Source organism: Chroicocephalus ridibundus, chromosome 2, assembly GCF_963924245.1.
Source record: "Chroicocephalus ridibundus chromosome 2, bChrRid1.1, whole genome shotgun sequence".
NCBI classification, from domain to species: Eukaryota; Metazoa; Chordata; class Aves; order Charadriiformes; family Laridae; genus Chroicocephalus; species Chroicocephalus ridibundus.
Window position 1 is genome coordinate 121,870,269 of NC_086285.1, and position 26,999 is coordinate 121,897,267.

General features: G+C 41.5%; 2 protein-coding genes across 3 annotated transcripts in view; both read left to right on the forward strand.

The window, feature by feature from the left end:
- Nucleotides 1–5,488: 5,488 nt before the first annotated feature.
- Nucleotides 5,489–17,652, forward strand: RNF138 (ring finger protein 138). 2 transcript variants are annotated; one of them, XM_063326781.1, is made up of 7 exons: nt 5,489–6,046; nt 7,106–7,271; nt 8,781–8,896; nt 11,723–11,788; nt 12,288–12,393; nt 13,197–13,304; nt 14,746–17,652. In XM_063326781.1, exons 1-7 carry the CDS (start codon nt 5,931–5,933, stop codon nt 14,812–14,814), a joined length of 747 nt encoding a protein of 248 aa, XP_063182851.1. In that variant the 5' UTR covers nt 5,489–5,930; the 3' UTR covers nt 14,815–17,652. The 2 variants fall into 2 exon arrangements, with proteins under 2 accessions (XP_063182851.1, XP_063182850.1); XM_063326780.1 differs by having other exon boundaries at nt 5,492–6,046; nt 11,720–11,788.
- Nucleotides 17,653–22,545: 4,893 nt separating this feature from the next.
- Nucleotides 22,546–26,999, forward strand: part of MEP1B (meprin A subunit beta) — a 30,120-nt gene continuing 25,666 nt past the window's right edge. Inside the window, 2 exon segments of the mRNA XM_063323995.1 lie at nt 22,546–23,015; nt 23,018–23,143. Of these exon segments, the coding sequence (XP_063180065.1) occupies nt 22,970–23,015; nt 23,018–23,143 (172 nt within the window). The 5' untranslated portion in view covers nt 22,546–22,969.

Genomic DNA, 26,999 nt, shown 5'->3' on the forward strand with positions numbered 1-26,999 from the left:
TGCTTTAGTTGGTTTATAAACTGCAGACACCACATCGTTAATACGAGGCAAAGAGAGGGAACACGCTGAGACGTGCACTTTGTTGTTCGCTACTGACACACTGACCCTTCCCTTTAATTCTGAAACACCTTTGAAGCAACTGTTTCAGGATTTCAGGAGTACCTGAAAAAGTGTTTTGGCACAGCTGTTCCAACCTTTTCATTTCAAAATCAGAATAAACACATCGGACTTCCAGTTCTGAGAAAGGCATAAGATTTTTTTGGCGTGTTGTATCGTAATGTTCATTACCATAACATGTCAAAAAGCTGATTTTAGTCTACGCATAGTATATTCATGGTGGTGTATTCCGTGATAATCATCTTTTTAGCATACACATGGTGTTCTCATGATATTGCTTGAAGAAATAAATGTTGCAGCAACTGCAACTTTTAAATTACAGAGAACCCACTGGAAGTAATTCAGCTTTTCTTTTGATTAAGTCTTTTAGTCATTTCTGTTGTAAGCGCACAGATGAATTAATTTGTTATTGATGGCCAGAGAAAGCCTGTATGTTTCTTGTAGCACTTTATCATCCAAACAGTGGCTTGGATGGTAAACAAATGGATTATTTGTTATTATTTTATTATTTGAATGATAAACGAATGGATTTGGATTATAAACAAATTTTGTATTGGATAAAGCAAATGCTTTTGCATAACTGTTCTCTTGTAGCTAGTAGGAGGGAATATATTAACCATCAAATCTATACAGGTGGACAGTCCTTGGGATGTCTGCAGACACAAGTTACACAGCATAATTGACAGTTGATCTGACAGTGCACTGTGCCTAGCAGTATTTGCCTCACTCAGAGAATGCCATTTGGCCATTAACAGGTCCACTTAGTTCACATTTATGTTTTTTTAAACACTGATAATATTTCTTCTGTAAGACCCCCAAGATGAAAATTGGATACTTCCTGCCATTTATTTGTAGCGTTGTCCAATTTGTTGTTTAGCATCTGGGAGAGATCCCAGCTATTTCAGCTGAAATTTTGTAAGGCATCTTCAACTCAGACATACACTCCACTAGGAAGACTACATGCTAACATGCTGTTAGAATTTCCCAAGAATATCACTTAGTTCTTTCCTATATTTATGTTTGATACTTATCCAGACAAAATCCCAAAGAAAGATATATAACTTTTTTTTTTTTTTTTTTAACGGGCAAAAGCACTAGAGAAAATTATGTCCAAATAGAGGGCAGGGGTGAAAAACCATCTTAATAATTTGAACCTATAATTCATGCACATGGTGGAAACAGACCTATGTATGATTGATAGCATTTTAATGGTAGCTTACACATATATAACTTCATAGAGTATAGCCAAGACTTAAGTAGTTATTTCTATACACAGTAATATAACATGCATCACCAAATTGGACTCTTTATTAAATAGCATTAGCATTGTTGCGTTTTACATAATCACTGAATTAATCTGTTTCTGCATTTGACATTCTCACTTATTTCAAGTTTCATAATAATTTCTCTTGCTTTATTGCAAGCGTTTACCACTAAGAAGTAGAAAGTTAGGCAGTAAACTTTAAACATGGATGTAAACCCACTGAAACCAGTGTTTTGTTAACTGGTAACGCAAGCAGTCAAAATTAAATCTACGTACACATTAATTACTGTCTTGATAGTCAATAAAATAACCTTTTTTTTTCTTTCAGGATGTAAACACTGTTAGAAAAGTCCTTATTGAATGAGTTGTGGATGGGTCATTCTTAGAATATATGCACGAGTCATCCAAACAGCGTGTAAGGACTACTGCAAAAGAGTGGAAGAACATGTTCTGTAGATAAACACAGTCATTAAAATTTAGCCTTTTGCAATTAATGGGGTGTTAGTAACCTGCGTGGACCTAAAAATATTGTGGGTTTTTTTTTTCTTAAGCATTGTTTTGTTTTTAATTTTTTTGTAAATTAAATTTCAGTTTCATTTAAAAAATGTATTCTTTTTTTTTTTCTTTGTAAGGATAAAAGAAAATACTGTTAGTTTCTCTACTTAAAACGCAATGGTCCTGAACTTGCTGCTAGTCCTGTATACAGAAACACCGGCTTTGACAGCAGCCTCTCCTATTTGTTTGCAGCTCCGTTCCAGGAGCAGGCCAGTCTTGCGTACGTCCATGATGACAATGCAGTGCTGGAGGCAGATGACAAACAACAGCTTTCCAGATGCTACACGACCAAAAAAATTGGAACAAACCCACCCTCAAAACAGTATCAGGCACACTGCCTACTGTCAAGGACAGCGTTACTGACACCATAAGACTGTACCTAAGTTTCCATTTACAGTGCAAGATGTGACTTAAAATTAGCAAAGTTGGTAAGTGGAAGCCGACTTGAAAGGACAGCAAGAAGTGAATGTTATGTTTATAATAAAAAAATAGAAACCCATTCAAGAGATTGACAGCGTCTTTTAACTAATCTGTATCCTTACTATGTAAGTTAAAAAAAAGTATGTACATTTTTTTACATGTACATTATAACAAAGTATCTTTCAAAGATACAGTTGATTTGTAAAAAAATAAAATTCATGTTCATGCACAGAAGCATGTACAGTGATTAAAGTAGCTTTAATCACACAGTAACGTGTTAAGAAGGAAACTCACAATAGAATTTAGGTCTTCACTGGTTTTTCTTGGAATCAGAAAGCGGCTCCTTTTTGGGAAGAGAAAGATTCAATATTTCATGTGCCTGGGAAAGTTGCTTTCGTTTCTCTTTCAGAATGAAATCTCCTCAGTCAGAAAGATGGACAATGCTTCTCCAAAGGGTGAAATTTGTGGGAACATTTGAGTAACTAAAAAAAAAATAAATAAATTTGGTATGCCAAAGCGAAGTAGCCAAACATATAGGGGAAAAGTTATCGAATTTATGGCTTCCTGCACATCTAAAAAATGTATAGAGAACTTTTTATATGTATGAAATAAGCTACCACTGTAGGAGTGTTGTCCTTGGTTTTATCTGTGTCTGCAATTGTTCTTTGCCGGTAGTGATACGGACACACCCGGCAAGAGCAAAAGATGTCCTTCCCCTTGCATATGGCACCTTTCGATTCCCCCTGCAGTTACATGGCTTTCTCCGTTTCCCCTTCTCCTCATATCCATCTTTGACCACTCCCACAGGACAAATCCCTGTCCTTTTCACGTTGGCAAGGAGATGTGCTGTTCTTGCAGCAGCATTGTCAAGGAAGCAACCAAAATAATAGTACAAAAAGTAGCCGTACAGAGTTGTGCAACAGCTGCGCAAAGGTGATCTAAAATGTACCTCTTCGGTGGCAGCTGCCCCCTGCAAGTGGCAAAATTTTATGAGCAGTTCTACAAGTTTTCACTGTTGAGATTTCATTTCAGAAGCACATTTTAACACGAGGAATAAAAAGTTGGCAGGGCCATTGGTTTCATTTAATCTAAAAAGTCTGATTTAAAATGCTTTCCTTCAAATAAATGTGTTTCATAAACTTCAGCTGCCCAATTTCTCTTTACATGTTGTCTACGTCAATGGCAAAAACTACATAAGATTTACAAGGCTGGTGCCATGCTATATATTGCTCCGTGGAGTACTAGTTGTCAACTCCAAGGTCACAGCTTTATTAAAGGATCAAGATTTACAATAACGTTAGCAAGAGCACGAATGCCTTCACACACACCTTCCTGTAGTTTACTTCCCTGAGGTCATCTGTGCAATTTCTCCCCCTGCCAAAAGCTACTAATCGAAAAATACTGCGGTCTCCTGAACAAAGTTCAAATGGACCTATCGTGTTCCTTTAGTAATAAATCTTTGCTTTTGTTTAACACCTTCAAAGGACGTAACCCTCTTTACCTGCAGTAATTAATTTAACTTCACAGCAACCTTATTCGGTGATTAAAAACTGCTCCCTTTTTACAGATTGAGAAATTGAGGCATAAGGATGTGCTTTGATGAAGTCATACAAGACGACTGAAAAGACTTGGAAGCCCATCTTTGCCAGCCTCTCCTGTGCTGAGGCTGAAGGCCGTGCTGCCTTCCTCCCAATGAGAGACACAAGATGACAGCGTGATAACATCTGAACTGAGGTTTCTGTAATTATTCCTTTTAATGTACCACCACAGCGTGGATAGGGCACACCTGAAGCTGGCTATATACCTGCGGTATAGTCCTAACTGACACAAAACCACACAAGAAGCATTCTGCAGACTATTTATCACTGAAGGTGTAGTTCTGTGTCATCTTCTGGCTGTACTTGCACTGTTGAAGAGGTTACTGCCACCAACCGCCGCTCATTGCCCGTCATGCCTACTCAGATCTACTGGCCTGGCTTCCTACTTCATTTCAAGGAAGGAGATAATCAGTTAATCACTTTAAATAGTAGAGCTTTTTTGCCAGCTCAGATAACCCTTAGCAGCCTCTAACAGAGCAGTGATGAGCACAGGGGAGCAGTAACCTCCCGAGCTAGCACAGCCACAGTTACAAGAGGACATCTTACCACAATGCCTCAAATCCCAGGCCTGTCCTCTCCTGGGAGATCCCTGCCCACAGAGGTTTCCACAAGATTTTCTCCTCATCTGAAGCATGGGCATGGCATGAGCATGGGCAGTAAGGCGACTTAACTCTGACATTGAGCCCATCGCTTCGGATGTGCTTCCCTTCAGCATTGCAGATCTCCTGGTATTTCGAGGCATTCAAATTTTGCCTCCATGTGGTCTAAAAAGAAAGTATTTAGGGCAGTCGTTGGATTTTGCTTAGGAAGACACGAGCATTTTTAGTTAATAGTAATTACGATAGATCCTGAATAAGAAAACAGAGCCAGCATCTTTCACAGAATCACAAGGTGGTTTGCCCCTCACATGAAGGGAGAGACCCGAGCTTCAGCTTTGTTGCCTGCAGTTGCCTCTCTCCCTTCCAAACCAGGAGCCCGGATGGTGGCCAGGGCATTGACTCTTGCTGCCCATAACAAGCAGCAGCTCTGACGGACGGTCTGAAGCATGAAGAGTTTTGAAACGCTGGAAGGCGCAGGGGAACCACAGGTCTCCCCCCCAACCTAGCGATCTCCTCTGAACATCTAGCTATGGGAGAGGCAGCCGCAGTCCCGAGGAGATGGGGAAAATGAAGGCCAAGGACCCGTTTCTCCTCAGAGAATGGTCAAAAAGGTTTTCCTCCGATGTAAGGCCGGAGCCTTGGGCCGGGGACCGGCCCCGGTGGACATAAGCTGAGGGGCGGCACCGCCTGCCGCCACAGCGAGCCGCCCCCACAGCCGCCGCCGGGCCCTCGGCCCTTCCCGGCGGCGCCCGCAGGCCCCAGGCGCCCGCGGAAGGGGAGGTGCGCGGCGCCGGCGGGGCCCAGGAGGGTGGTGGGGCCGGCGGAGAGCGGGTAGGCGGAGCGGGAAAGCCTCCCGGGCAGGGCAGGGCGGAGCGGAGGGAGGCCGCCCCGCCGTGTCATAGCAGCCCCCGGCGGGCCGGGCAGGCGATCGCCATGGAAACCCAAGCCCCGGTCCCGCCCCTGCCCACCCCCGGGAGAGCGGTGGCGGCGGGGCGTGGGTACCACCGGGAGCCCGGCCGGAGCTGCGGCTGGGCCCGTTGGGAGGAGGCGGTAGCCGCCGCCGCGGCTCGCTCCCTCCCTCCCCGGGCACAGCCAGGTAGAGCGCGGGGCGGGGGCGCTTGCCGGGCCGGGGAGGGGGGGAGCCGGGCCGGGGAGGCGGGGCGAGCGGCGCGCAGGCCGGGCCCGCTCCCCCACCGCCTCCGCCGCAGCCTCGGCCTCCCACCTGGCGCCAGGTGCCCACCCGCCATCTTCTCCCGCACCCCCGGCTCCCTCCACCCCGCTGCCGCGTCCGGCGGGGAGCGGAGCGGAGGTCGTCTCGCCAGGGCGGGGCTCGTTCCGGGTCCCCGCTCCCGCACGAAGAGGCCCTGACGTGTTGCCATGGCCGAGGGAGCCGCCGCGGCGACAGCGGCGTGCTTCAGCGAGGATGATTTTTACTGTCCCGTCTGCCAGGAGGTGTTCAAAACGCCCGTGAGGACCGCGAACTGCCAGCACGTGTGGGTATTCCTCCCCGCCGAGCCCTCCCGTACCACCCCCACCTCCCCCCCCCCCCCCCCCCCCGGCTCCCTTCACAAGCCTTTTACTGCCGGTTCTCCGCCTTTCCCTTCTCTGCCCCCAGCCCCATCCCCAGGGCGCAGACCCTCGGCCCGGAGCCGGCCGCACCGGGGGACCGCGGAGCTCGTTGTCACCTCGGGGGCTGACCCGCCGCCGCTACCGAGAGCTGGCTTCGAGGGGTGCATGCCAAGCGGTGCCCCAGCCTGCCCTCCCTCGCCTCCTTCTTTTGTAGCCAGCGATGAGGAGGGGTCAGACAGGAAGGGCGGCCCTTGGAGCAAGCCCCCGGCTGTCTGCTCGGTGGTGGCCCGGGTTCCACAGCCGGTGGAGACGCCTCACACACCTAACCTAACTCGCCTTTTTTAACTTCTTAATTTCCTCTTCGTTTTCAAACAAGGACCATAGCTTAGCTGCTGGCTCTCTTCAGTTCATCTGTTTGGCGTTTTTCAGAGCAGTTTTGGATTGCAAAGCGCTACTTTGTAGAAAAAGGAAAACAAAATAGCTTTGGCAGTTGGCACGCGAGAAAAGAAAGTGAGAGAACGGCAAAAGCTGTTGAACTAAGGTCTTTGGGGACGCATACTAAATTAAGCTTTGCAGTATTTTTGGCTCCGCTTAAGGACAATAAACAGGAGTTACTCTGATAAGATTTTCCAGTATCACGTGCCTGCTACACCATTTCATATCTCATTAATGATCAATCCAGTATACGGTTCAGGAATACTAGTCAATAAGTAGTAAGATCTTTACCTAAAGTGCATTGCCAAGTTCCCCTAATTTCCGTATACTTCTTTGTAAGCACCATTATTTCATTTTGCTTATTATGTATTATTTGCTTATTATATATATATTATATAAAGATTTCTACTCAGTAGACTATTATTCTGATATATATATATATATATATATATTTTTTACCCCTAATAATCACCCTGATCTCTTCAAGGACAAAGTATCTAACTCTCTTCTCTTTGCTAACCTGTGTTTGTGGTAACTTTTCAATTTAGGTTTTGCAGGAAGTGCTTCTTGACAGCTATCAGAGAAAGTGGAACACATTGTCCTCTCTGCCGGGGGAGCGTGACTAAAAAAGAAAGAACGTATCCCAAAAGGGCTCTAGATGTTGAAAACAGTATGAAGAAAGCTTCTGGGGGCTGTAGATGCTGTGAGAAGCAGGTAGAGTAAAACTTTACAAAAAGTTGGATAAATTGTTCTTATTTTTTACCAAGACACAATTTTACTGTGTGTCATTCTTGTCTTGGAACTAAAGAGCCTATATTAGTTTGAATTTAGCTTTGTATGGCTTGTGCATATGCTAGGCATGGAGTGCCTGCTAGATATGTCTAACAGATGTAAACTGAAAGAGGATCTTGTATTGTCTATAAGGACTTTTTAAGTCGAGTGCCAGTTTTTCTCCAAAACAATGCGAAAACTGGGTATAGCTATAAAACTGGCAAAAGAAAATTTAGACAACTGAAAGTTGCAGATACATGGCAAAGCTCAGAAACTTTCACTGTGGAAATGAAAGTGCTTAGAGCAGCTACTGTAAAATTTAATTTAAAACCAAAAAATATGGGTTGATTACTCTTGGTGTACATAAAATCATATGTAATTTCCCCCTGCCCCATCAGTCTATGTTCCTTCTGTTCCCTTTGTAAAGGGGTCATTATTTTCAGAACATTGGGTGAAATCTTGACCCCCACTGAAATCAAGAGTAATCTCTCTTCTGGTATAAATGGATGCAGGATTTCAGCTACACGTTTTGTTTACATCAAATTGCATCAAATCCAGGTAGTTGTCTTTGTGTTCGTTTCATTTCACCTGGGACTTCGTTCTCCCAATGTGAAGATTAGCACTAGTGGAAAGCTGAGTTACTTGCTTTGTTCCACATGATTCATTAGGATGAAAAGCTGGGAGAAAGAAACAATAGTGAGTTGGTAAACTGGAAGGAAGAACCAAATGGATCTCCAGAAGAACCCTAATAGAATTTAGGCACAGGTGCATGAGGTGTGATCTTGTTCAGCCCCCAAACCTGTTAAGCACTTTCTGACAGTGCTGTTGGACCTGAAATTCTGATTTAGGGCATGCCCAGCACTGCGGCCTTCTGACAAATCCGAGCAACTCATTGTCTTTCCTTGCATTTAAGCTGGATAGGCTTCCCCCTGCTTCTTTTCCTTTTTTTTCCTCTCAGAAAAGTTCTGTATTCTCAGAACACATGTAATGCAAAAAGACTTTGCTCTGCACAAGGTAACAGCAAACCAGAGAAGACTGAAGGAGCAGTATTGCTTATCCCATCCTCACGGCCCCTCTCTGTCGTAGCTCATCAGTCATTGATCCTGGATCTGGGAGGTGTAGTTCCTGTGACTTTGTTTCAGTTAAATGGAGTTTACTCACATCTTTTATGCCCGAGAGAGCACTCTCAGTTGCTTGGCTGTGGGGGATTTGGGGAATAGGCACGTTTTCCAGTCTCACAGGGTGACAGAGGCTCTATGGAAAAAGGAAACGAAGATCTCCCATTGGGGAAGAAAGTGTTCATGCTGAGAGGGGAGACGCAAGTTCTGGTTTCTTCTGCATATGTTGTCTAAATAATCCCTGCATGCATTGCTTTCTGTTGGCAGAAATTTCTCTTCCTTCTATCCCTGGATTGGTTAGTATAATTTCAATAATTTGGCATTTCATTTGCAGGTTAGATTTTCGTGGATGAGACAGCATTATAAAACGTGTAAGAAGTATCAGGATGAATATGGTGTTTCTTCTATTATTCCAAACTTACAGATTTCCCAAGATTCAACAGGGAACAGGTAATCAGGGTGTTTTATGTATAACAATGCATCTTCTTCTCCCCCCACCCCCAAAGGAAAGTATTTTTTTTCCAGGGCATGCCTTCTTTTTGCAATAATTATTGTCCGTACTTAGTGCTTCAGAAAATGACAGTTTTTCCAGGTCTTTTTCTTTACTCTTAGCAAACAGAAGAAAACCTTTCTACGTGATGGTTTGGAATGTCTTCTAGGGACTCTCCTAAAAAGCATATAGTATTTGCAGCTTACTTTAACTGCCTTGACAGCATTTTAGCAGTTTACTTTGTAACAAATTTCGTAATATTTAGTCACAGGGAAGTTTTCTTCTCTTTTTATTCCCCACCTCCCCCCCTTCCCTAAGTCTGTTTCAGTGGGTATCCTGTTTCAAAATATTACTGTGCAAGCTTTTGCTTTCTGATTGAATTTATTTTGAACTGATCTTTTATGAAACGTATAAGGAACTCCAGTATGTTACACCCCATAAAATATAAATGCCACTTACCATTTGTTTTTCAGGCAGTAAAGCTAAAGAACCTTTTTCATATCTTCTCGCTGATGTATTTGGTTTGGTTGAGGATTTCTGCTTATTTTTGAAGACCTGTTTTACATATTAGTCTCACAGAGCTTTATTATATATAGCCTGTCCTTTATTTACTTTATTTTGACATCTATTTTCTATTTTTAGCAGTCTGAACTTCTCTGTGTTTGGTTTTCAACCCATCAATATATTGAAAGCGGAACTTTAAGCTGTTAGCAGAACTAGTTGCAGCAATGTTCCTGGGAAAATTACGGAGACGATTATACTGAGTACTATTGAAAGACATTTAATGAATAATGCAGTCATCAGGCACAGTCAGCATGGGTTCACGAAGGGAAAGTCCTGTTTAACTAATTTGTTATCCTTCTATGATAAGGGCATCTGCCTAGTGGATGAAGGGAAGGAGGTGGATAGAGTTTTTCTGGATTTTAGTAAGTTTTTTGATACTGTCCCTCACAGCGTCCTGCTGGACAAATTGTCCAGCTGTGGGATGAGCGGGTTCACGGTGTGCTGGGTGAAGAACTGGCTGAAGAGCAGAGCTCAACGGGTTGTAGTGAATGGAGCTACATCTGGCTGGTGACCAGTCACCAGTGGTCACCACCACCTCAGGTTTCAGTTCTAGGGCCAGTCCTGTTCAATATATTTATCGGTGGTATGGATGCAAGAGTTAAATGCACCATTAGCAAGTTTGCTGATGGTGCCAAACTGGGAGGCGCTGTTGACTCTCTGGAGGGATGGGAGGCCTTGCAGAGGGATCTAGATAGATTGGACCATTGGGATGAAATTTAAAAAGTTGATATGCTGGATTCTGTACCTAGAACAGAGTAATGCCGAGCACAAGTATAAACTGGGAGAGAAGTGGCTGTAGAGCAGCCCTGCAGAAAGGGATCTGGGGATGCTGGTCGACAGCAGGCTCAATATGAGCCAGCAGTGTGCCCTGGCAGCCATGAGGGCAAACTGCATCCTGGGGTGCATCGAACACAGTATGACCAGCTGGTCAAAAGCGGTGATTATCCTGCTGTATTCGGCGTTGGTGCAGCATCACCTTGAGTACTGTGTGTGCAGTTCCAGGCCTCACAATTTAAGAAGGATGTGAAGGTCCTTGAGTGTGTCCACAGGAAGTCAACAAAGCTGGTGAAAAGGCTGGAAGGCATGGCCCAAAACAAGCAGTTAAGGACTTTAGCTTGTCTAGTTTGGAGAAAAGGAGGCTGAGGGGTGACCTCATTGCTCTCTACAGCTTCCTGAGGAGGGCAAGTGGAGAGGGAGGTGCTGATCTCTTCTCCCTGGTATCCAATGACAGGACATGTTGGAATGGCTCAAAGCTGTGCCGCGGGAAGTTTAGACTGGACATTAGGAAGCATTTCTTTACTGAGAGGATGGTCAAACACTGGAACAGGCTTTCTAGGGAGGTGGTCGATGCCCCAAGACTGTCAGTGTTTAAGAGGCATTTGGACAATGCCCTTAATAATATGGCTTAACTTTTGGTCAGCCCTGAATTGTTCAGGCAGCTGGACTAGAGGATTGTTGTAGGTCCCTTCCAATTCAAATATTCCATTCCATTCCATGTTTCACCAAAGTGTCTGGATACTGTTATATCACTATTTATTGACTATGCCACAGTAAAATACTTGTACTTACAATATTACAGAAGTATAAAAAATGTACCATGACCAGATTTGTGACTGTAAATATTCACGCTCTTAGGATGAGCAGCATGTCTGAGCAGTTTCTTCTGGCTTAGCTAGAGATGCACTTATGGTCAAGTTTTGTTTCTAAAATGTTCCTGTCTGCCACTCTTACTTTAGGAAAGACTTTATTTTGTGCACAGCATAAGAAAATTTGCCTTGCTTAGTTGAAAGTTGTAAATTATTTGTGTAAGCACATGGCAGTTGAATACCTATTTATATAGTTATAAGTCAAAAAACTTAAAAGGGCTACCTTTCTTTACATTCACGTAGTTCATAATGCCAGTTGAGCTACTTGGCTGTAATCTGCATTACCATTCTTGTTGACTAAATGTCTGTTGTCTCATGTACCACTTTCCTATAAAGTTGTGTAGTATTCCACCAAGGGTCACCATGGTAACTAAATACTAAGACATACCTTGATCCAAAGGAAAAGTTGTGAGAGTTAAGATATGTGCCCTTACATATTTTGCCTTGAAATTCACGGAACTTAAAAATACATATATATCTTTTTTTCCCGTTACTATTAAACTTCTAAAAAATTTAATAGTGGAGTAAAATAATCTCAATTTTCATTGTTTTTTTTTTTTTCTTCATTTAAAGTAGCAGGAGTGATGCAATATCTGATAATGGCGAGATGGCTAATAATCAAATACTTCAAGGAGAAACAAGGTAGGCTGCTTATTTTTCTATAGTTACTATTAAAATAGATCAGACAATCAGAGTGCGAGCTTCTACTAACTTGAAAAAAAAACCCCGCAACCACCTACAACAAGTGGTATTAAAAAAGAACACCCTGTAGTTTCTCTACATTTGTATCTATATGTTAGAATTTGTTTTTTTCAGTACTGTACTGAAGGATTTGAACTTTTAAAAAGATGTTACCAGTAAGTAAGAACAGGGTGCATTTGCAATTGGAACAAAAATTTTCTAAAGTCCAAGTCTCAGAAGAATGCATTTAGGTATACGAGTAATAAATGTCCTTTAAAATTGCAATTTGGAAATAGCAGTGGAACTCCATTAGATCCACTATTATGTCAGTGAGGGTGGGGGTTTCTTTTGTTATCAAAATAAGGGAAAATAATGACAAGATAACAGATGAATTAAGCTTTCTGTAATACTACTTCTAAAACTCTCTTTTCTGTTTAATACTGTGTGTTTCTGTTTACAGTGGACATCCAACCTTCAAATGCCCCCTATGTCAGGAGTCCAATTTTACCAGACAACGTTTGCTGGATCACTGTAATAATAGACATCTTTATCAGATAGTTCCTGTAGTAAGTAGAGTTGCTTATGTATGCTGCTTAAGCTACTTTCATTATAATTATGTGAACAACTTTAAATGTGCAGTAGGTAGTCTATATCTGTAAAGATCACTGTGATCTGAGGAAGACAATACACTTAATGCCGTGCATTATTTAACTTGAGGAGTTAAGAAACATTTCATTTGAAAGTGTTCCTTGTCTGGCTTCTCGTCAGTTCTAAGGCATTTCTGACCTAGCTGTCTTACTTATCTTGATGTGAAACAAGCTCAGTTTTTAAGCCTGATACTTACTTCTCTTCATTTAGTAATTCTATGGAATCCCATTTATAACGTAACTATTGTTTCATGTGAAACCTACAGTTACTTGAAAAGTAATCAAAGGGAGGGAATGAGAAAATCTGTTTGGGTTTCTATCCTTTTCATCTGTATAGGGTGTGTTATTTTTTTCTTTCAGCTTACTTGATGATCTCATTTGTATGAAAATCCTCCCAAACGATAAGTAGGATGCAATAATCCCTTTCTTTTCTAAATTTTAAGCAATGGAAATTGACAAAAAGAGTGCCAGACAGACATGATAATCCCCCATTCCTAAGAGAAACGCTTAAGAAATTTGGGAAGTTGAAATGTATTTTTTAAATGTTATGCAGTTGAGGAAAAGAACGCTTAGAATTTTGATTTTATGTGAACACCTTTACTGTATTTTGGTAGTGGATGAGTAATAGACTAGTTATTCCTATAGAACATGTCTTTAATGCATTCTGTATTACCAATAACTTTTTTTCATTCTCTCTCTTTCCCCTTCCCCTCCAAATTCAGATCTGTCCTATTTGTGTATCACTTCCTTGGGCAGATACTAACCAGGTTACTAGAAATCTTGTTAGCCATCTAAATCTAAGACATCGGTTTGACTACGGAGAATTCGTGGTAAGCTTTTTCTTCTTTGATGTGTAGGGGAATAACTGGTAACTTTTTTTCATTAAATAAAAATGCCAAATAAAAATTTTGTACCGAACTTGTTTGTGCTCTGGACATGCTATGTTCCTGCTCTGTACAGAACTCAGAAGTAGGCCTGTCTGTTCTTAAACTTTCCATTATCAACACAAAGTGCTACTGGGAATAGGTGTTGTCAACAGTCAAGCCCTGCTCCAAACTGATCACTTAAGTCTTTAGCTTAGTGTTCTCAATCTGAACTATTTGTTCCTCCAGAACAGTTTATTACTGCTGCTTCTAGGGGAAATAAAATAGATGCTACTCTGTTTAATTGTCATTTTTGATCTTTTATGGCAGAAAACACTAAATCATAATTCTCAGGACTCCAAGTGTAGCTTGACCAGTGGGTATCGCTGCTACCGCCTCTCTTACAGTATGTTGCGGGAGAGGCTGGAATGTAAAAAAGATGTGTCATTAAATCGTTCATTGTTCTGGTTGCCTTCTCTCAGGCTCAGTTTGAGTAAATGACCTTTGAGTAGATGCAGAACTACATACACAGATGTAGTCACTGAGTGGATCTTAAGTCAAACCAACCAGTTGAATTCTGCATATGGGACCAGAGAGCTGGAGAGTTTGTGTTGTAGTTTCTATGGAGTTTGACAGGCTTTGGGGTACACTGCTTGAGCGTTGTGTGGGACGAGCTTAGTATTTGGGGCATTGGCAGCCTTACTGGTTAGAGATGGCAAAGATGATGCATGTTGTTCTTTGTTTTGAGTGATCTCTGACAAAGGCATGAAGAGCTAGGAGACTGATACAGGGGATTGTGTTCTTCAACGTCAGTGTATCTTGCATGTTGGAGGATGTAGAACTGGTGATTGGAATTCTGATTTGGGGAAGCTGCCAGAATTGCACAAAAAAGGTGTGTTACTCTGACATATTAGCAGCTTGGAAGATAGCTTTTCAAAAGTAGCAGGCTTACCATCCATCTCTTGTGATACATGTTTGCTTTCTCATTTTAAGCAGTATATTCTCAACAATCTATGATTACTGTTGTCTGGGGATCACATTTTGTTTTTATTAATGGAGGATGTTATGGCTGGTTGCAAGCCCTGTTACAAGAACTGTGTGACACAAGTCAGCTTTCCTGAGCTGGCTATTCTGTAATGTAATTGAGCCAGGGAGAGAAGATGGACCCTTCTGTTTAATGAGCCTTGTCCCACTCATCTGATTCTCCTCCTGTCTTGTGTATCTCTTGGTATTTGGTTAAATAAAAGATACTGTGTAACGTAAACAAGCATCCAGTACACATAAAGATGGAGAGTCTTCATCTAGGTGCCAATTCCTATGTAGAAATGTGGAAAATGAATGATTAAACTAAGGACTGTGGTATATCTTGAGTATTTGTCCATTTTGATGATGTTTTCATTTTGTTTAGAATCTTCAGCTTGATGAAGAAGCCCAATACCAAAACGCAGTTCAAGAATCCTGTCATGTGAACTTTTAAAGTATCGCCCCTCTTCATCTTATTGATTATCCGAGAGAAAAATTACATTGTTGCTGTTGGTGATCTGAAGTGTATATTAATGCAAATGGTATTCAGTAACCACTTTTCAGGCTCAACTTTTTTCCACACTCATAAGGACTGTTCATAAATGATTTTGCTGAAAATCAAACTTCACACCTTTACTGAGATCCGTCCCTGTGGAATTAGGGACCTTTTTGGAACTTCTCACTGTTGTCCTGATTTTCTCTAACTTTTACTACTCTGTTAATTACAGTTTCTTTTATTAATGTCAGATATTTTAATTCACCAAAACCAACTTAGAAAGTAGTATCTTTAGAAAGACATGCAAAGATGCTCTGTTGCAGTGCTGAGTTTGAGTTTCTTCAAGTTCAGCTGTCATCTGCTAAGGTGTCTATGAGATACTAATTTGCTTTTCTCCTCCTGACCAAGGACAAAATTTTATTTGATGTTGTGATTTGTTTTTTACCATTACTATGTAAATGAAAATAACAACAACTTAAGAAATAAAAAGACTTGCTTTCTATAGATCAACAACGCAGAGCAGATTTTTTTCACCTTTCATTGAGAAAGAATGATGCCATTGCCTAGGAATAATTACATCTATTTTTTCCCCTTTTGGATCATAACTGAAATAGGATGCTTGCTTACTAAAGTTATGGGTGAGGTGTTTTCACTGTACTCCCAACTACTAAGGAAGATGGTGCCCTGACACACTTCCTGAGCAATTCAAGATGACTTGCAAAGGGTATACTTTTTTGGTATATGACTGTGACCAGCTAGTTTTTCATTTTGTTGGAGCTTTTTAAGAACTTCAGTTGTTGAATTGGAATTCAAATTTTGGTCTGTTCTGTCTTTCATGGAAGGCTGCGTAACTAAAGAACTAATTGGCTTCAGACCTACCAACACTCAGAAAAATGAAATTGTTTATTTTAGTAAGACTGTTTAAAACTTGGACATCTCCTGCATTCAAAGCCTTTGAAAAAACAGTTACAAGAAAAACTTGCTCTTAAATAGTACCAACATATTTTAAGAACTCCTGTTCTAGATTTCCACATTCCCAGGAAGACCATCATTAAAATCGGAGAAAACAGCGCAATAATGCAATTTTGAATTTACATGGAAAGTCCATTTGTAAAAGAACTTTAAAATCTTTTATTTAATACTATAATGGGGAGAAGGGGAAAGCAAGCTGCACAGCTTATATTTTGTAGGTTTAAATAGAGACTGTTCTGAATGTATACCTTTTAGGACTGACTCTTCATCCTGTGTCGCCATAGCCCATTGTCAAACTACTGTTCTTAATGGGTATTGTACATGTGGTGGAGAACATCCCCAGTAATTTCCTTAGTCTAGTTGGTGACCTATGTGTAATAATATCAGTTGTGCAGACAAAGTACAATCTGCTTCTTGTGCCCTGGCTCTCATTTGCTCTCCAAATAGAGGTTTTGATTATTCTTTGAATATTGGGATATTTCCTATTCCAAAACTAGTAAGGCTGAAATGCCTTGTTCTGCAATGTAATGGGTTTTGGAACTGAATCTTAGTTCTAATATGTTGAATGTTGGAACTGAAACACTATACACTGTAACTTGCTATTTCTATCTTCTGGTTTTTAAGAGTATAAAACATTACTGAAGGCATAAAACCGGTTGAAATACAGAGAAAGTTGGCTATTTCAGAAATGTCTAAAGGTGATATCCTTTTTGTAACAACTTAATGTGTCTTGTATTTTGTTACTGGCTTAATACAGTATTTTGGCAGCAGGCCACGCTTTAATCTTGTACTCCAACTTCCCTGTTTGCCCCCAGTACTCTTACCCATGTATTCTCACTCGTCTGTCAGCTCTAGTGCTTGTGTGACCACGTACTGATTTGGAGTGGTTCACTGATTCCACTGAAAAGGCTGTTTGGACTTTCTACTTTCTCTGTTCCTCTATAAAGCCGACTATGAAATAGCGCACTTTGACAGAAAGGAATTTCAAGGTAGCCTGATACTAAAGTTTTAGCTTTTTAAACTAAAAATGCATACCGTGGTGATTTTATTACTGCATACATTTCCTAAGGATTTTAATAGTTATATGTAAGTTTGGTTAACTTTTTTAGATTCAATAAAATATTTATATGATCTGGCAATAAATGCCTACAGCCAATACAGATTCAGAATGCCTCATGGACACTGGAACTAGATATTTCTATTACTTGAACATATCTTGAGAATTGCAAATGAAATTACATCTATTTTAAAACTCTGGGAAACAAATTTTTCTATAGCAATAATTAGTTGTCACTTGATGCATAGTTGCTGAACATTTTAGTCATGTTTAAATGTTGAGAGACTTGAATACACATTTTTAAAGCAACAAATGTGTATAAATGCAATATAAAAAAAAAACCAACCTTGCAAAATGTTTATCCTCTTTATTTGCATATGTTAAAATCTGTATTGGCAGGCGCTGCCTTGCTTAAGATTTTATACTTTTAATATGAAGAGAATGCATCCAATACATTCACTAGGTAAGCGTTTAATGGAAATGAAACAATCTATTTAAATATGCTGCTGCTGGTCATGATCTTTCTCACTGAAATGCAGACATGCACAAAAAGCTGTGTATTTGTGATGGGTGATGCTTGTACTCAAAACATGCAATCTTTACTAGAAGATTGCTGTTTAACAATGTTTTCATGTTCATATTGCATTGTGTATTGTTTTAATATGGTATATTATGTTTGAACTGTACCTTCTATTTTTTCTCCTATTAAAGTATTTTATTTTCTGTTTGTCTCTCTGTTGCATAATAAAGACGATCAGTCCCCTTGATGCTACTTCTTCCTTTCAGATGCTTTCTAAATTTAAGTACATGGTCAGTTGTATGCCTTCAAGCTTTAAATGATTAGAATTGCATGTACCCTGCTGGAACCGATGAGTTGTGGCTCACGATCCTCTCATGAGCTGAGTTACTTTACATCACATCTTAAGAGTTCCATGAGCAGAAAAGATGATAGGTTGGGCAAAACTCATTCATGCTTCTTTTCTGCCTTCCATGTTCATATGTTGCTGTCATTAATGGAGAAATAACCTCCTAAAAGGAGAAAGAGTATGTGACACGTGGGACTGATAGCAAAACCTTGTTATTTAAAGGTAGATTTACTAAGAAGAGGTAATGTTTTTCTGAGGAAAGAATTGTCAATAAGTTTGGGCTGGTTGCAGTATTGGACCAGCAAGGTGGCATCTAGATGATTTGCCTTCCTGCCCTGTATTTCTGAGCTGAAAAACCCTGTGGTTATTTTTTATGCTTTTACATTCTAAGGACATACAGATGATAATACAGTTATGAATTGAGTTAATGTCTTATTTTGAATGCTAGAAATATAGCGAAAGTATGTAAATCTACTTTTTATTAGTTTATTGTTCTTTCCCCTTAGAATGTAATTTTCTGAGCTCTAAATGGATTATTGTATCTCGTAAATCTGATTGTAAGCCCTTTGTTAGAGATTCCATTTCATTTTCTTTTACTGTAGCAATACATATTTCATTATTTAGAGAGAAAGCGCTCAATGTGTCTAATTGTCATTGGCAGTATGTTGGTTATAGGATATGTGAGCTCTGCAGAACTCGTCTTTGTTCTGCTCCAGTCCTAAGGCAGGGCTTCATTCCCAGGGAGAGAGGGAGACTTGCACCCAGGTCCTCTTCTGACGGGTTGTCAGGGCTAGAAGGTTTTCTGTATTTGGGAAGCATTCCTGTGTCCCTCTTTTGAGATGGGGCTTCTGAGTCTGGTGGGATTTAAACATGTGTCTGTGAGGACTCTGCTGTAAAAATGTACACCTAGTATATTTTTCATATCTTTTGTTTTATAGAATCATAGAGTCGTGTAGGTTGGAAGGGACCTTTAAGACCATCGAATCCAACCATTAACCTAAAACTGCCAAAACCACCACTAAACCACGTCCCTAAGCACCACCTCTACCCCTCTTTTAAATACCTCCAGGGATGGTGACTCAACCACTTCCCCCGGCAGCCTGTTCCAATGTTATACTGAAACAGACACACTAATTCACAGATGCTCTTAAGAGTTGTGCACTTTGCTATGTCTTGTAAATGCTGTGCCGTTTGTGAAATGTCTGCAGAACCTGGCAGACGAGATTGTTTTATTGTAGGCAAGCAGACCTACAAGAATATCTGACAAAAGCGTCTTCAGGGTTCTTTTAGAATTGGAGAAACTAGCAATGAGAGGGTAGAAACACTACCTAGTCCCTTCTCAGAACAGTGTGCATTCGAGCTTGCTCTACATGCCAGGTTTCTTTTGTGTCCTGTTGCGGGGTATGTTTGAAAACACATAGGAGACAAAATCCAGGGCCTTCACCATGAGAAGAGTTCTCAATGATGTTAAAAATGATGCTTCCCAGTGAATTACCGGACTCCTACTAGGGTCAGAGCATGGACTTTTTTATCCCCCTCATAAGTAAAGTAGGTCTGTACTGTTTCTTAGTCTCCGCTTTGGGAAGGATCAGTTTCCACCAGTTTCTTTATTTTCCAGACCTAACCAGCCTTATTCTATTCCCCTCCCCCCACCCCCGCCAGTCATATATCTCTATTTTTGTGGACATGATCAAGAAAGAAAGAACCAGGAAAACAAATTTTATGTTTATCCCCCCACCATCCCCCAAACTGTTAGGGAACTGAAAAAACAAACCAAAACAAAACCACAAAAAACCCCGGAAAAAGTCATCACTGCCAAATGTGTTTTGTGGAAAGCATCTAATTCCATTTTAAATCTTTGCCTTCAATCCTCTGCGTACATTTAGGATGTGTTCCTCAGCTCCATGAAGCTGCAGGTCATTTCCCAGGGCTTAGTGACAGAATACTGTTTTTATGAACTTGCTTAAGTTTATGAGGATGCTTAGTCCCTGAGAAAAGTGCTCCTTACTATTACTTTATATTCTTTCTCTACTGTTGTGTTTCTGTCTCTCTTTTTTCCTCTGTATGTATTTCCCTACAGCAATTCTCATAAGTTTATGCTGTTTCTCTCCCACTCCCCTTTCTGTCTTTTAAAGTAATCAGCAATTAAATAGCTAAGATTATATTACTTAGCTACCAAGTATTATCTCATATTCTGTATGTTTTATAAGCTCCTCTGGCTGTACCCTCAATATCTCGGGGCCGATGTGAGCCTCAGGGATAAATAGAGTAATTAAGAAACTTCGCATCAATAATTTCCAGAGTTCGCCTGCCATGTTTACTCCTATGGCTTGGAGGAGTTTATGTTTCTCAGAATGTGTTTGCAGTTTGAAAGAATCTAAACGTCTCACCAGTCAGATTTTTTTTATTATTATTTTTTTAATGCTAGAAGCATTTACTTTGTTGGGTTTTTTTCGAGGGGCAGGTATTTTTTTTTGTATTGTAGAGACTAGGATGATGTTTAAAAAGAAAAACATCTCAGGCAGACCTGCTTTTTAACAGTAGTAGGCACTTGTTTTCTCGAAAGCCTTGCATCAGGTTCTCTGTTTTTGGAGGCATGGACAGAAAACAGTAGGATGATGGTAGGTTTTTTCTCCAGGGTACCAGTTGTGGCAGTAGTGTCACAGAAGGTGTGATTTATGTGCCACCTCAGTTGTGAGACTGTCCAAACTTCAGTAGTTTTTGTCTTACGAATTTTTCTTCTTTCATTATTCAAACCACAAGAGGGCACTGAATATTTTCGGGTCATCTCTAAATGAGTATAATCGTTCACTAAGTAGTTGTACTCTGAGATACTTCTAGATATGGGATTTCTATTTGTTACATTTCATAAAACATAACGAATCTTTTATATGTTTTCGGGATTGAGAGACTGTCTGGGGTCATTCCAATCTACAGAAAGAATATTTCTAATTTACTTGAAAACCTCAAACTTAACCCGTTTACTTGCGTGACTTCTCATCTGGGGTAAGCAAGCTGTGTTCCCCTAGGACTCCACTCGGGGAAGAACTGAGTCACCCCAATTCACGAGCGAACATAAAACGTAACGTGTTGATGCAAACTCCGTGTACTTGCCAGACCTTTTCCTCCCCAAACTCGTTTTTTTTGGAGGTTGTCTTTAAAGCCACAGCGTTGCAGTGCGCGTAGGAATCACGCGGGGGCGTCTGAGGACTGTCGCATTCGGTGACACCGAGCCCACAGGGCTGGGGCTGAATTTTGACTGTTTGCTGTCTGAGACTGCACGCCCGCCAGCGACCTCGCTAATTACATTTCCCAGCTGCCGCGGGGAGGAGATCAGCCCGGTGCCAAGTACAGGTATGGTTCATTACCCCCGCCTATTGCTTAAGTCTTCTAAGTTGTTCTTTGGCTGGGCGCGCAATAGTTTGGGGTTGCTACAGGTCTCTGGAATGAAGACGGAAATTCCCCCAGCTAAGGCTCACGATCTGTCACCCCAAGAGAGACCTAGGTATCCCTGGAGTATGCTTCTGTAGTGGCATGATACTTAGTGGCCAGCTACAGCCGCTTTAGTAGCCGCATACCAGTCACGGTTCGTTCCACGCTGTAATCTGATTCATATTTGTCATAAAATATGCTTGTATAAAATCATGGTGGACATGATTCAGATTCCTGTGAAAGGGGGAGAGGTGTAATCCTGTATGAGTGATTATTTAATTTGTGAAACATTGTTTTCTCACACAAAAGAAAGGGTAACTGTTAAAGTACCTGTCTGAAGTGGCAATGGGCAGCAAGGGGTGCAATGTTACACACCCTGCCTTCCGCTGTTTGCTTTTTTAACCTTTTTAATTTACCTGTAGCTAAGCCGTGGGAGGAAACTGGAGGTCTGCTTCATTTTCTTGGTAACTCTTAATCAAAGCAAACCTGTCTCGTTTGCTCCTCTGCAAGAAGATGGAACACTTGATTTGGTATCTGTTTTAATTTTCACTTTTTTACACTATATTCCATATGACGCCTGCTAGGTTTGTGAACACTGGAGTTTCCTGACTTGAAATACTTGGGTGTTCAACTCGAAACTTTTGGGATTTGACTGAGGGTCTCTTATCTTGCAGGTTTATCTGACAACTCTTATCTTCACTGGTGCTTTTGCCTCATCGCCAAGGAGATACTATTGTAATGTTACCCCCGTTTGGGACATTAACTGAAAAAGTGAAACTAATCTGTGCAAGATAATGCAGGAAGTTTGAGACAGAGTGAGGAACAATCTGCTGAGAATAATACACCGTTTTAATATCCTCCTACTATATTTGGTCTATAAGCACTGCTAAGTGAGGTACATAATGCTCTACAAGCCAGCACTTTTCTAGATTATTTACTGAATTCATATCACTTGAAGTTGACATTGAAACTCGTGATCAGTCAGGTTCCACCCAAATGTCAAGAAGCAATCATGAATCACCTTTGTTCACTGAGTAGGATACCGATAGCAAAATTATCAAAGCATCTGTGCTGAAATGCAGAAGATCAACAAACCTATTCAAATGTGAAACTACCTACAAGAAATGCTAGAAAATCTCTGTCTGTATAGAGCTATTTTTAGTTGTTTCTATGGTTCTCTGTAGTTAACTGACATTGCATTTTGAACTTAAGTTCCTTTGGCTTTTAAAAAGAGCATTCTCGCTCTCCTGTACGCCACTTATTCTTTCCAATCTCTTTGCCCCTGTTACTGTCTCTTCCCATTTTATTATCTGCAGATGTAGCTTTACGAAGAAGACAAAAGCAGGTGTTGTCTCCTGTCTGCGTTGGGCGATGCCTGATGGATGTTCCTTCTGCAACAAGGCAGCGGGATAATGAGCACTGCGGTGTTATGATCACCTGTGCTGCAGTGGTGCCCACTGGCCACAGTGCTACCGGGCCGACACAGAGAGACGGTCGGTGCCTGTCCAAGGGAACACGCTCTCTGCTCCGTGGTGCTCACCATCTGCCTGGTGCCGGCCAGGTGAACTCAGCAGGAGATCCTAGCGGTCACTGCAACAAATCTGCAGCAAGCTCCGCATCAAGTTCTGCTGTCTTTCCTTTCCATTGCTTCTACTAGCGGCAAGGGAGCGTGTGGAACTGTGGGGAGAGAAATGTAATTGACTGGCAAAAGCTCAGATTTTGCAGGTGTCTCTTGTAGTTACTCAGGGCTCATTAGATAGCTTAGCACCCATAAAAGTTGTGAAACATGTTCAAGGCAAAGAATTGCAAGAAAGGAAAAAGCAATTAACAAGCTAAAGACCTGCGCCTTCTGCTTTGTGTTTAATGTTTTTACTTTTCCTCAAACACAGAGCTTGTAGTCAGGACACCGATGATCTGCAGATCAAAATGATAACAGAAATAACGTCCTTGAATTCCACAGGTCCCTGACTGTATCAAGAAAGAACAGACGTCACTTTTGGCTATTATATGCCAAGTAACTGTAGAATGAAGACGAGATCTAAGACTGCCATTCTTTTTGTACATCTGAAAATGCACACCTTCTATTCAAATAAGGTGCACTGTCCTTTACTAATTCATCTCCAGTAATCCTCAGTTATTTCTTACTGTGGGCCTTGGTTTTAAGAGTATGATATGGTGATAGTGTTTTTCATCTTCAAAGAAAAATGCAAGGAGTCATGTAGCAAAACTCTTAAGGAAAATAAGGGGTAAGTACATTGCCTGAACAGACAGTAAGTCAGTGATAAAGCAAGATGTTTGTCATTGTAGAGAATGTGATCACAAAAGTAGATAAGGTCTGTAGAAACAATCTTGCATGATTAGATAGAATAAAAACTTCCGTAAGATTGCCCATCTATTACTTTCTCCTCAACATGTGTTAAAAAAACATTTAGCTACTTCATGGGTGACGCTGAAATTAAGGCAGAAGTTCTTGGCATAAAAAGTCCTGACATTCTGTTGTTCACATATTGTTTAACTTTCTGTTGCTTATTTTATTATACCAGACGACTGGTTGAGGTGTCAAATCTCTGTGTTTAACTAGTTAAAAAGCAGTGTGAATTGGAGGCAGAATCTGTGTAGAGACTGTATTTTACAATGCAGGGTTAGCATATAACTTTGATGTCTTCTCTATTTGGTGTTACTATACGCCAATTCCAACACCTTCTAGTGTTTTTCTGGGTAATTCACTTTTTAGTCAGTCCTGAGAGCAGTGGTGGTCTTGACACAAAGGTTCATACAGCCCTTCTTTGGGACAGGAAAATCATCCTCCTATCCCCAATTTCAAAGAGGTTGGTGTGAGGTCTCAGTGCTGGTTGATGAATCTTAGAAGTGGGGATGTGGGAACGGAGAGCAGATTGTTTTGATTGTTTGCATGTAAAAGGGACCAAAGAAGTAGAAAAACAGGCTTTTAGCCTTTCCTCCAACACCAAGTAGTAAGACCAAAATGTGCCATTCCTTTGAGTTCATCATATTCCACCATCTCAAGAAAACACCTGTAATGTACTGTAATCAAGGAATAACAGGTGAAGCTACACTGGCCTTTTAGTTTTGATCAAGGGTGTATTTTTTTAAGCAAGTATTATCGTCATTACCATTCCCACTTACCATGCTTTAGTTCCCATAACAGAGCAATTTTGGAGTGTGCAAATTGAATTCCTTTGATTTGAAACTAAACCAGAATATGTTCTTCAGATCCCCACCTAATGCAGTCCAGTTGCTGCCACTTGCTGTCCAGCCCTTGGGATCAAATCAGAGCCAGTCTGAAGTAAAATCCTTTGAGATGTGTACAGCATAGGTGCCAGGCTCTTAGCACAACGTGTTTCAATGTATGGATCTGTTCCAGTTGGTTTGAAGTACTCGTTATTGAGGACATAACCAATCTAACCTAGAGAGGCTCCAGAAGGAGAACTACCATCTTCTCCCAGCAGCTGAAGATAACTGTGCAGAATTCAAGGACTGCTGAACTCGCAGAAGAGATCTTGACAAAATAGCGTTTCAGTCTCCCAAATATCACTGATTTAAGAACAATGGATACATCATTACTGGTGGGTAGAGGATTACAATGCTTATTGTTACTTTTGTAGAAAAAACCTAACATTATAAGAGCAACAATATCTACAGCTGCTACTTCTCAATGGATCAGCAATGAAATAAGTGTGGATCTGAGTGTCAAGAAATTGTTCTGGTGTCCTCATTACTTAGGAACAACCCATTCTTATTAGCTTTCTTATCAGCTCTGATACTTGGAACAGTATGAGAAATGTTATTAATTTTGACGTAATCATTTCATTGAATCATAGAATCATTTAGATTGGAAAAGACCTTTAAGATCATCAAGTCCAACCTTTAACCTAGCACTGCCAAATCCACCACTAACCCATGTCCCTAAGCACCACATCTACCTGTCTTTTGAATACCTCGAGGGATGGGGACTCAACCACTTCCCTGGGCAGCCTGTTCCAATGCTTCACAACACTTTTAGTGAAGAAATTTTTCCTAATATGCAATCCAAACCTCCCCTGGTGCAACTTGAGGCCATTTCCTCTTGTCATATTGCTTGTTACTTGGGAAAAGAGACTGACAGTCACTTCACTACAGCCTCCTTTCTGGTAGTTGTAGAGAGCCATAAGGTCTCCCCTCAGCCTCCTTTTCTCCAGGCTAAACAACCCCAGTTCCCTCAGTGGCTCCTCATATGACTTGTTCTCTAGACTCCTCACCAGCTTCATTGCCCTTTTCTGGACTCGCTCTAGCACCTTGATGTCCCTCGTGTAGCGAGAGGCCCAAAACTGAACACAGTGCTTAAGGTGTGGCCTCACCACAGGGCCGAGCACAGGTGGACAACCATTTCCCTAATCCTGCTGTCCACGCTATTTCTGCTACAAGCCAGGATGCTGTTGGCCTTCTTGGCCACCTGGGCACACTGCTGGCTCATGTTCAGCCAGCTGTTGACCAACCACCCCTGGTCCTTTTACTCTGGGCAGCTTTCCAGCCACTCTTCCCCAGGCCTGTAGTGATGCCTGGGGTTGTTGTGACCCTGGTGCAGGACCCGGCACTTGGCCTTGCTGAATCTCATACCATTGGCCTTGGTCCATTTATCCATCCTGTCCAGGTCTCTCTGCAAAACCATCCTACCAAGCAGATCAACACTCCCACCCAACTTGGTGCTGTCTGCAAACCTACTGAGGGGCACTCAATCCCCTTGTCCAGATCGTTGATAAAGATACTAAACAGAAATGGCTCCAGTACTGAGCCCTGGGGAACACCACTTGTGACCAGCTGCCGACTGGATTTAACTCCATTCGCTAAAACTCTTTGGGCCTGGCCAGCCAGACAGTTTTTTACCCAGCGAAGAGTACATCCATACAAGCCATGAGCTTGTTTCTCCAGTTTCTCCAGGAGAGTGCTTTGGGAAATGGTGTCAAAGGCTTACTAAAGTCCAGCTAAACAACATCCACAGACTTTCCCTCATCCACTAACCTGGACACCTCATCATAGAAGGAGACCAGGTTAGTAAAGCAGGACCTGCCTTTTACAGACCCATACTGACTGGGCCTGATCACCTGGCTGTCCTCTATATGCTGCATGATGGCACTCAAGAGGATCTGCTCCATAACCTTCCCCAGCACTGAGGTTAGACTGACAGGCCTGTCATACCCCGGATCCTCCTTGCAGCCCTTCTTGTAGATAGGTGTCACGTTCACTAGCCTCCAGTCAACTGGGACCTCCCCAGTTAACCAGGGCTGCTGATAAATGATGGAAAGTGGCCTGGTGAGAACTTTCACCAGCTCCCTTAGTACCCTTGGGTGGATCCCATCAGGACTTGTGTGTGTCAAAGTGGTATAGCAGGTCACTAACCATTTCCCCTTGGGTTGTGGGGGGTTCAAACTGCTCCTCATCCCTGTTGTCCAGCTCAGGGCGTTGGGTCCCCTGAGAACAGTTGGTATTGTTATTAAAGACTGAGGCAAAGAAGGCATTAAGCACCTCAGCCATTTCCTCATCCTTTGTCACTATGTTTCCCCTAGCACCCAATAAAGGATGGAGACTCTCCTTAGCCCTCCTTTTGTTGTTAATGTATTTATAGAAACATTTTTTATTCTTTTACAGCAGTAGCCAGATTAAGTTATACTTGGGCTTTGGCCTTTCTAATTTTCTCTCTGCTTAACCTCACGACATCCTCATAGTCCTCCTGAGTTGCCTGCCCCTTCTTCCAAAGGTCATAAACTCTCCTTTTTTTTTCCTGAGTTCCACCCAAAGCTTTCTGGTTTTTTCTGTCTTTT

Bases quoted from the DNA above. Each gene is read 5' to 3' on its own strand.
- RNF138 (XM_063326780.1), top strand. From the start codon at position 5,931: ATGGCCGAGGGAGCCGCCGCGGCGACAGCGGCGTGCTTCAGCGAGGAT. The intron at 6,047-7,105 runs GTGGGTATTCCT...TTTTCAATTTAG, and splicing joins ACCGCGAACTGCCAGCACGT to GTTTTGCAGGAAGTGCTTCT. The intron at 13,305-14,745 runs GTAAGCTTTTTC...CATTTTGTTTAG, and splicing joins TTGACTACGGAGAATTCGTG to AATCTTCAGCTTGATGAAGA.